The sequence below is a fragment of the Danio rerio genome, chromosome 13 (assembly GCF_052040795.2).
Source record: "Danio rerio strain M-AB ecotype USA chromosome 13, GRCz13ab, whole genome shotgun sequence".
Classification (NCBI taxonomy): domain Eukaryota; kingdom Metazoa; phylum Chordata; class Actinopteri; order Cypriniformes; family Danionidae; genus Danio; species Danio rerio.
The window spans coordinates 54,196,879-54,207,500 of record NC_141033.1 but is presented as its reverse complement, the minus strand read 5'-3'; the positions used below and the strand labels follow the sequence as shown (position 1 = coordinate 54,207,500).

The 10,622-nt window shown below is 36.6% G+C and overlaps 1 protein-coding gene across 2 annotated transcripts in view; it reads left to right on the top strand.

The window, feature by feature from the left end:
* Positions 1-4,808, top strand: part of adgra1b (adhesion G protein-coupled receptor A1b) — a 165,345-nt gene extending 160,537 nt beyond the window's left edge. The window contains exons 19-20 of one of the 2 annotated variants that reach the window (XR_015506527.1): positions 1-2,427; positions 2,567-4,808. The exon at positions 1-2,427 is cut by the window's left edge and continues 1,070 nt beyond it. Coding sequence is in view for 1 of the 2 variants with exons in the window: in XM_087279865.1 (XP_087135991.1) it covers positions 1-20 (20 nt within the window). In the remaining variant the exon portion in view is untranslated. The other variant, XM_087279865.1, reaches the window with a different exon arrangement.
* The last annotated feature ends 5,814 nt before the right edge of the window (positions 4,809-10,622 follow it).

Genomic DNA, 10,622 nt, shown 5'->3' with positions numbered 1-10,622 from the left:
GGAACGAAACTACCGTGTAGTTTGTGGGCTCGAGCGGACATTAGGATTTAAAGAACTTTTTCTGTGTGTGTGTGCGTGTGTGTGTGTGTGTGTGCATCATTGGTCATCATAAAGGAGGATTTAAGGGGGTAGTTCACTCAGAAATTTTACTTCTGCCATTATTTACCCTCTTCTTGTTTTGAAACGGTTCTTCATAATATCTTCTTTTGTGAGGGCGGCATGGTGGCTCAGTGGTTCTCACTGTGGCCTCACAGCAAGAAGGTCGCTGGTTCGAGCCCCGGATGGGTCAGTTGGCATTTCTGTGTGGAGTTTGCATGTTCTCCCCGTGTTGGCGTGGGTTTCCCCCACAGTCCAAACACATGCGCTGTAGGGGAATTGGGTAAGCTAAATTGACCGTAGTGTATGAGTGTGAATTAGAATGTGTTTCCCTGTACTGGGTTGCAGCTGGAAGGGCATCCGCTGTGTAAAACATATGCTGGATAAGTTGGCGGTTCATTCCATTGTGGCGACCCCAGATTAATAAAGAGACTAAGCTGAAAAGAAAATGAATGAATGAATGAATGAATAAAACAAACAGACGGCAGCTCTTCACGGAAACTGACGCCAATCTGAAAGGAAAACAAAGTCCTCCACTGCTGTCTGTCCTCCTTTTATAATCCAGGTTCCTCCGCGGGACTCTTGGGCCTCATCACGTTCCCACAGCTCTTGGCCCCGCCCACTTGCTACAGTGTTCAATAGAAGAAAGAAATGCGCGTTTTCATTTTTAGGGTGAACTACCCCTTTCTAATGATCTTTACAAATGCGAGAAATAAAAGCCGGGGCCTCATTTATACAGACAAACATTGAATATTGAAACATTTATGACGGTGTGTTGAATTATTAGAACATAATGCACACCCGCGCTAGTAATTTAGTGTATCGGCATTAATTATTCTGCTTATGCGATGGTGAACGCTGGGGTAGTGGGACTAGTTTCTTCCACCTCTCCTTCAAAGCCTTCTGTTGTGCTTTTTGACTGGTGTAGCTGTGAACGAACTCTAAAGCGGGTCACACACCAGATGCGCTGCGACACGGCACATGACTGTTGGAAATATCGCACACACATTCGCATGCTGTTTAAAACGAAACTATTCAGTATAGTAATAGTAATCGATTTGTTGCGGTGATTCTACAGTTGCTGTGGTAACACAACAGCTATAGCAATTGATCTGTCGTGGTGATTCTGTAGTTGCTATGGTAACACAACAATAGTAATCGATTTGTTGTGGTGATTCTGTAGTTGCTATGGTAACACAACAATAGTAATCGATTTGTTGTGGTGATTCTACAATTGCTATGGTAACACAACAACTATAGCAGTTGATCTGTTATGCGCTCAACACCTGCCAGAACTACTTTAGCTGTGCATTTATCTGAAAATAATGGCACACCTTGTATTGCTCATTAGCCAATCAGAATGAAGCTTTCAACAGACCGTAGTATAAGTAAGGAATAATAGACTATGGACTATTGAATTATTAGACAATACTGCACAACGGAGGTTTTGATGTGAAGCAGACTGTTTGTTACACCTCAGTTGTGCATTATTTTATGTTTATTCAATGGACAGGCATCAATTATTGGTTATGACTTTATTTTGATGGTCCCTTTTGTTGACCATATGTTACATTCAGTCATTTAGCCGACGCTTTTGACCAGAGCGACTCATCATTGAGACTACATGTCATATAATTGTCATTATTAGAGTATTAGCAGAAAGAAAAGTCTGTCATTTTAACCATATAATGTATTCAACCCAAGCTCATTCTGAAAACGTAGTCGCTTGAAATTTTTTTTCAATCGAATGCTAAGGGGCGGTGTGATGCTGTTCCCTATTGCGCTTGCCGGCCAGCCAGTCGACCGCTTACCTCCTTGTGGAGGGCTTCCCTGCTGCAACCCGTTTGTCCACTCAGCTCACCGTGTATGTCGGCAGGCTCGAGATGCAGAGAGGAGTCGACCACGGCGACCGGTTTCGAGTCCGGGGAAGAGCGGTTCCAGCAATCAGGTAAGACAAAAACAGAATCCCAAAAATTAAGAGAACGAGTTTCGTAACAGGGTGAGAACGCGGTGAAATCCGAAAACGCGGTAGAAAAAAAAAATCAGGGCTTTTATTTTTTTGGACGGCTTTTTGTAAACTGTAGCTTGTGTTTAGGGAAGCGAGCGGGCGGGCGGTTCGATCAGTAAAATTGGTTGGGTTCAGGAAAGGAGGAGGGCGTGTCAGCCGATTGGCCGGTCGCGCAGTCAATCATCCAGTCAGTCGGACAGCGGCCTCCGCTGGGTTCACGCGAGAACAGCGCGGGCGCGAACCGCACTCGCGAGAGGCATCTGAGATGCAAAAAGCGCACAACAGCGGCCTCTCGCGGATTCGCAAAAACAAAAACTGCAGCCGTACGTACCCGCCGGGATGTATTCCGCGGTCTCCAGAAACGTCCGCGGGACTACGTTTCCACAATGAGCCTGGGCTGAATGTATTGTTTGCCACACACACACACATTCATATTAACATTACATACACTGTGTAGAAAAGATATCGATTACTTGTGTTATAATACAAATTCATATTGTTACTGCTTAGTTTTCTCTACATTTTCAGTGTTGGATTATTTATAGTACAAAAACAACAACAAAACAACACCAGTTCAGTTCAAGTGTATTTGTGTAGCACTTTTCACAATAGTTATAATTTTAAATCCACATCTGTATCTGTGTTGCGTGTGTCTGATAAACGAGGCCCCTGCTTTTCCCTCTGCAGTTTATTGTTGGTGTTCACATTGCACTTAATCCAGATTCACTCCACTTTTACAAGGGTTTAATGTGTTTCTGACTCTGCAAATGAAGCTTATGTTTAGCAGCCAGGTCCAGTTCTCCCTCCAGGTATCAAACATGGCCGTTGTGAGTGTGTGTTTGTTCATTCTGGAGAACGTTGTGTGTTTGGGTGTACGCAAATGCAATCGGTAGAAACACGTCAGAGGATTTTGCCATATATTTATTTTCATAGACGTAAGATGACGTGTATCTGAGAGTCCCGCATACGAATCCTTTCTAGAAACTGAGAAAAAATTCTAAAAACACGAAAGTTCACCAGCAATTTTAAAGCATCCATCTGTAGTCCATGCTGAATATATACTGTGAATGTCAACTAGCGAAATCTTAGTAATACACAAAACAGGCCTGCTTGTGTCTGACTCCTGTTCTGCCGTTGAAGTGTGTGATGTAAACAGACGACGCTCCACATCCTGCAGTGAGACGCTCATCCTCATCATGGACAGATTAGACTCAATACAGAGTGTTTTGCTCAAAGCGTATTAAAAAAAACATCTTTGACAAAAGATTTGATGGAAATAACTTCTAAATAAATGTACAATGTAATGCTCATTACTACACTTCAGCCAATTGAAAAAATACTATAGTCATTTAAAGTAAATACTGTAGTGTTTTTGAACCACACGGTAGTAAAGTACTTCAGTTAATCACTTGTGGTGATTCTATAGTTGCTATGGTCACACAACAACTTTATCTGTAGTGGCGATTCTACAGTCGCTATGATAACAACTTAAGTAATTGATCTGTTGTGGTGATTCTACAGTTGCTATAGTATCACCAATTTTAGTAGTTGATCTGTTGTGGTGATTTTAAAGTTGCTATGGTAACTCACCAACTTTAGTAATTGATCTGTTGTAGCAATTCTGTGGTTGCTATGGTAACACAGCAACAATAACAGTAATTGATGTGTTGTAGTGATTCTACAGTTGCTATGGTAACAACAATAGCAATTGATCTGTTGTGGTAGTACTGTAGTTGCTATGGTAATGCAACAACAATAACTATACTTGATGTGTTGTGGTGATTCTATAGTTGCTATGGTAACACAACAATAGTAATCGATCTGTTGTGGTGATTCTACAGTTGCTGTGGTAACACCAACTATAGCAATTGATCTGTTGTGATTCTGTAGTTGCTATGGTCACGCAACAACAACAACAGTAATTGATGTGTTGTTGCGATTCTACAGTTGCTATGGTAACACAACAGTAGTAATTGATCTGTTGTGGTGATTCTACAGCTGCAATGGTAACACAAGAACTATCGCAATTGATCTGTTGTGGTGATTATGTAGTTGCTATGGTAATACAACAATGGTAATCGATCTGTTGTGGTGATTCTACTGTTGCCATGGTAACACAACAACTATAGCAATTGATCTGTTGTGGTGATTCTGTAGTGTCTATGGTCATGCAACAACAACAGTAATTGATCTGTTCCTTGCGATTCTACAGTTGCTATGGTAACACAACAACAATAACAATAGTTGATTTGTTGTAATTCTACAGTTGCAATGGTAACACAACAACAATAACAGTAGTTAATGTGTTGTGATTCTACAGTTGCTATGGTAACAACAACAGTGATTGAACTGTTTTGTCGGCATTCAATAGTTGCTATGGTAACACAACTACTGTAATTGATCTCTTCTCAGGATTTTATAGTTGCTATGGTAACACAACTACTATAGGACCATAAACAAATGCTGTTTTCTACAACTACAGGGTACATTATACTACTTTACAACACAACACTGTTTATTTTAGTTTATATAATGTATATACTATAATATACTTTACTATACAGTTTTAAAAACACTATGGAATTTACTATAGATTACTAAAGTATTTTTTAGGTGGGTAACTTTTAGTGCACTTTTTGTTAACAATATTCCAGATTTAAGATTTCTGTTTATCAATAGCAAATAAACTTTCCATTCATTTCAACCACACAGTTTTGACAATCTTATTGTGATGCATGTTTAGTCATATATATATATATATAGTCATATAAAAAGTCAGATATCTATAAAGATACTAAGAAACTGATGTTGTTTTTTGATAATGATCATATTTACTATCAGTTAGTACAAAATATAAAGCTTTGAGAAAATTAATAAATAAATAATTTAAGAAACGCTTTAAACCCATGACAGCGTGAAATAAAAACGCTAATTGGATTTAAAAAAAGATTTGTGGGAAATAAAATTGAAATTCTGTAAATTGCGAGATATAAAATTTAGAATAAGAGTTTTTTGTCTTATATTACTGAACATTATGGGCCCTCTCATACACCCGGCACAATGTGGCGCAAGGCGCGACGCAATTGTTGTTCGCACGAGTCGTTTTGACGTTTTGCGCTAGGCTGTTTAAATAGCAAATGCATTTGCGCTCATATGTGCGCCCATAGGCGTTCTGGTCTAAAAGCGAGGCGTTCTGAGGCGCACTGCTGGCGCGTTGCTATTTTGAGAAACTACAATAGATTTTTCAACAGACCAGAACAAAGCCGGTCTATTGTCCAGCGCAGAGCGCGTTAGTCGTGCACCTCGCTTACACACTGCTTAATACACACAAGATGTAGAGCAATACGCAAATATCTTTACAAATGAAAAATAATTAAAATATTAAGGATATATATAGGATATAAATATAAAGGATTAAAATATTACAAACATATTATTTTCCAGCCTACATAAATATAAACACCACTGCTTTCATGCCTTCTTTATCTCAGGAGGCTTTTTCAGTTTACTCGTGAAGATTTACTTTTGTATATTGTTATTATTATTAGCAGTATTATTTATTATATCCATATTTATATTTTTTTTATTAAAAACAAGCTTAGATTTGCCCACCTGTCAGGTTTTAGAGCATATGGGGCACAGCATGTGTTTTAGGATATAACTCAGGTTTTTGAACACACTTCATTATTATTGTTCATTTATTCATTTGCTGGAAATTAGAACTGAATTTAAAAAAAGCTTTGAAACAAATATTTGTGCTTAACAAACGAATTTAATTATGTATAAGCTAATGGATGTCTGTGCGTACAAGGTTTCACTATCCACGAGAGCGAAAGTGAAAGTAGATAATGAGATGCCTTATCTCTCATTCTCGTGCTGCAGATGCTCTGTTTGAATGTTTTCTTGCTTGTGAAATGCTCAGTTTTTCCACTTACAAAGTCGTCATGTAAATAGCAAATACACCATGGCGTGATGCAACTGACTCTTACAAGGAATGGGAGATGAGACTCTGATTGGTTTATTCTCAAAGCACACCAATAACTCATTAAGAAAATAAGCTTAACCCTTTTAGACCATGCGCCACGACGCAAAGCGGATTTTCCGTCCTTATATTAGCAAAAGTGGATTCTGACATGCCCTGAAAGCGTTTGCGCCCTGCGTCAAAATATGTCACATTAAAGAGCAGGTCACCTGGTAATTTAAAGTGTCCTAAACAGCAGATTTAAAGACATGTACTATAATAGAATATGTGTTTGAATCCATTGAGTGCTTAAGATCTGTAAGCCCCTCCCCATTTCATAAGCCAACTCTGCTCTGATTGGTCAGCTGGCTGAGTTTGTTTTGATTGCCCCATTATAAAGTATTCGTATGACAGAAGGAGGCTGGATTATGCAAATGAGTCACTTTGATAAAGTTGGTGTAAATCGGTAAAAGATTCAGAGATTCAACGACTCAAAGTGATTCAGAGTCACTTTCATCAACATCTTCAACAACATCTTCATTTATCAAGCACTTTACAAACTGTTTACATTGAAAGATGGCCGCGTTACAAACTGCAAATAAGACCAGTTAAAACTCTGTGCTCAAATGAATGTAAGTCTGAAGTGCTGGTAAACGCAGACATATATGAACCAAAGTGCTGGTGAAGCGTCTGACTAGTTTGTGGAGCGTCTCTAGTTGCTCTCTTACAGATCTGTGCTGATTCTGTACTGTTGCTGTGGCGAATCACATTTGTTTGTACAAGAACATCAACATTGAGGAGGAAAATGACAACAGTGTGATGCGAATAGTGTTTCATTGATGAACAGCTGCTGCAGAGGATTAACTGCACTGTAAACAGTATCGGTTATGAAGTGTTTTGGGTTTATTTGCGGTCGTGAATTGCATTATGGGATGTTGATCTCTACTCTGTGGAACTTTGAAGTTGAAAATGCAACTTTTAGTGACAATTTAGTCATTTGTAATGATAAAATAATGCATAATAAATACTTTCTAGGGAAATAAGTGTGTAAAATAACAGTAGATGTGCTGCAGTGTATGTTTCTGTAGCGTGATATATCACACTAGCATTGCACACTATTGCACATGTGCAGAAAACACTTCGTAAGGTTAAAAGTAGTTGGAAGAAAGATCAAGATCCCATAATGCAACTCAAAAGTATAAATAAACACTGAAAAATAATCCATGAATAAAAAAAATATGGAAAAGTGCTAATTTACAGATATCTTTTTACAGTGTAGTAAAGCACTTCATTAGTGTAGATGACGTTAACAGCACAGGCTCTCTGGAAATACATGCCTCAGGCTACATTTGTGTGAAATGTTATCTACGTTGCTCTGAGTGTGTTTCATTGCACGTTTCAGATGACTGATCCACTAGAGGGCGCTGTTTACATTGTTGTGAATATGAAATATGTTACTTAGGGTGTGTTTTATTGTAGGTGTCACTCTAAACATTTCTGGGTTGTATTAATCCCACATAGGGTCAAAAATGGACAAACCCAACATTGTTTTCAATTCAATTCACCTTTATTTGTATAGCACCTTTACAATGTAGATTGTGTCAAAGCAGCTTCACATAGAAGATCATAGTAAATTGAAACAGTGTAGTTCAGTTTTCATTGTTTCATTTCAGCGGTGCGTTTCCCAAAACCATCGTTAGACAACTAAGGGCGCAAGTTCCGTCGTTACAAACATAGTTTGTTGATTTGCCGTTTCCCAAATCCGTCTCTCCAACGAACATTCGCTAACTGCTTCGCAAACTTGAGCACTCGCAACTACACCAGTGGAGCTTAAGTTAGAAACATTGCTCCTGGCTGTGTTCCATTCCCACTTATCATTTAAGAGCAAGAGGTGTTCCTAGTGGTTCGGCGGTATGGGTTGCATAATGGAAGGATCGGCTACTTAATGTTTCTTGCCACCCTTCATAGAAAGATTGAAATTATGGAAGAAATATGGGAAAATAGCTTTGCGAGATAACAGCGGGATATAATTGTAAAATACAGGAGAATCCCGGGAAAAACAGGAGGGGTAGCAGGTATGCTCTGGATGAGCAGTAGTAATGCTAACTGCATTGAAAAAGTCTGAATCTTTTAAATGTAATTTTGAATACGGCATTGTTGTAGTCCAGGATTGGGTCAAATATGGAAAAACCCAACTGTTGGGTTAATATGCGCATCATTTAAATTCATAATTCTAAATTCAGGATACGGCCTGGTCCAGGATTATAGAATCTTGGGATCATCTCGTTTCTGGTCTTAGATAGAATCAGTGACTCTGCATAGTCTGAGGGCCTCGGGGTGAGTTGTCGTGAGAATATGATGGTTTCTCAGACAAATTCAGAATGACGCATGTATTTCCACCGGTGTTGACGGAGACCTGCTGTGATCCAGAGCTCAGACCATGCTTCTGTTTTTATTGAAGGACGAGTGAGTCCAGTAAATCTGTCAAAACATAACCTGATCATGTAGAACTTCACCTCAAACTGTAAAAGAAAAGAATACATGTACTGATTTTTGCTTTACTTGTGTTATATTGACAATGACAATTATGACACAATAGAAAATAAAATATTTTAAATATATATATATTTACAGCATCACTGTGTATTTTTGAAATGTTACACTGATTTTTTTTTATTTTTACAGCCTATACTAGTTGTAGTAATTAAAAACAATATTGAAGATATTATTATTATTAATTTATTTTATTATTAATAATATCATTGTCTTCAAAGTTAAAAGCAGCAGGTTTATCAGTATATTTAGTGCGTCATTTGACAGAATAAAAGCAAATTTACTTTTACTCCTTCCTGTTAGCTCTTTAGTGCTTTGCTCTGATTGGCCATCCTGGTCAGTATGAAGGTTAAATGCACCAATCAGCTGTTTTCTTTTGTGTCCATGTGTTTCCATGCAGCACAGACTGAGAGCACTGAACACTGGACACTGTTGAAGTGCAGAACTGTGTGTGTGTGTGTGTGTGTGTGTGTGTGTGTGTTCGTTCTGTGGGTTTACACTGAGACAGGATGAATGATCTGAGAGATCATCTCTAATAATAATTCAGTTGTGTAGGAATCCTCACTGCAGTGCGTTCATTATTAAACTTCACATGTTTGACTTCCAACACATTTCACACACAAATGTCCAATTACAGACCTGGTTCGGGTCAAATGGTTGTAATTTATTTCTGCGTATTTCTGGAAAATGTCCAATATTTCGTCAGATATCCCTTAAGCTTCATTTTCATATCCTTTAAATTTAACATTGTGTGTGGAGCCTGAATCATTTCCATAATAAAGAGTGAAATTAAGCTCCATCATGTCTAACTGGGCTGGATATAGTTGGACATGCTGCAAATCAAGAAGAAATTATCCATGAAGCTGCTTGCAAAATTACTGCTCAAAAGTTTGGGATGATGAAGAAAAATGCCATTTATATTTGGGATTTAAAGCATATTTTTCAGCATCATTACTACATTTTTTTATAATTTAAAAATGTCAAAATTGAGAAATATTATTACTATCCAAAAAGCTTCTTTATTAATTACAAAATTTGTGATTTAAAGCATGTTTTTCAGCATCATTACTCGTTTTTTTTATAATTTAAATATGGCAAAATTGAGAAATATTATTACAATCCAAAAACCTGCTTTTTCAGGGACTATATAAAAAACGTAATTTATATTAGTGATTTAAAGCATTATTTTCAGCATCATTACTACATTTTAATAATTAAAAATTCAATTAAAAAATTTACAATTGTTTTATATCATTGCAATCCAAAATAGCTACTTTATATGTGAATATATTAAAAATGTAATTTATATTTGTGATTTAAAGCATCCTTTTCAGCATCATCACTACATTTATATGATTAAAAATACAGTTAATACTGAAATATTACTGCAATCCAATCTAAAATAGCTGTTTTATATATGATTATATAAAAAATGAAATTTTTTTGTGGTTTAAAGCATCATTTTCAGAATCATTACAACATTTTAATTAAAAATATAATTAAAAGTGTAAAATTGTTTTATATTATTGCAATCCAAAATAGCAGCTTTGCATGTATATTTATATATTAAAAATGTAATTTATATTTGTGATTTAAAGCATTCTTTCATAATTTTTATTAAAAATATGGTAAGATTGTGAAATATTATTGCAGTCCGAAATAAAATAGCTCCTTTATATGCACACACACACACACACACACACACACACACATATAAATGTCATTTATATTTGTGATTTAAAGCATATTTTAGTAACTTCACTTTTTGATCAAAAATACAGTAAATAATTAATACTATTACAATGCAAAATAGCTGTTTTATGATTTTATTAAAAATGTCATTTATATTTTGGTTTAAAGCATATTTTTAGCATCATTACTACATTTTCCTTAATTTAAATATGGCACAATTGTGAAATATTATTGAAATCTAAAATAGCTGTTTCATTAGTGAATATAATAAAAAATGCCATTTATATTTGTGGTTTAAAGCATATTTTTTAG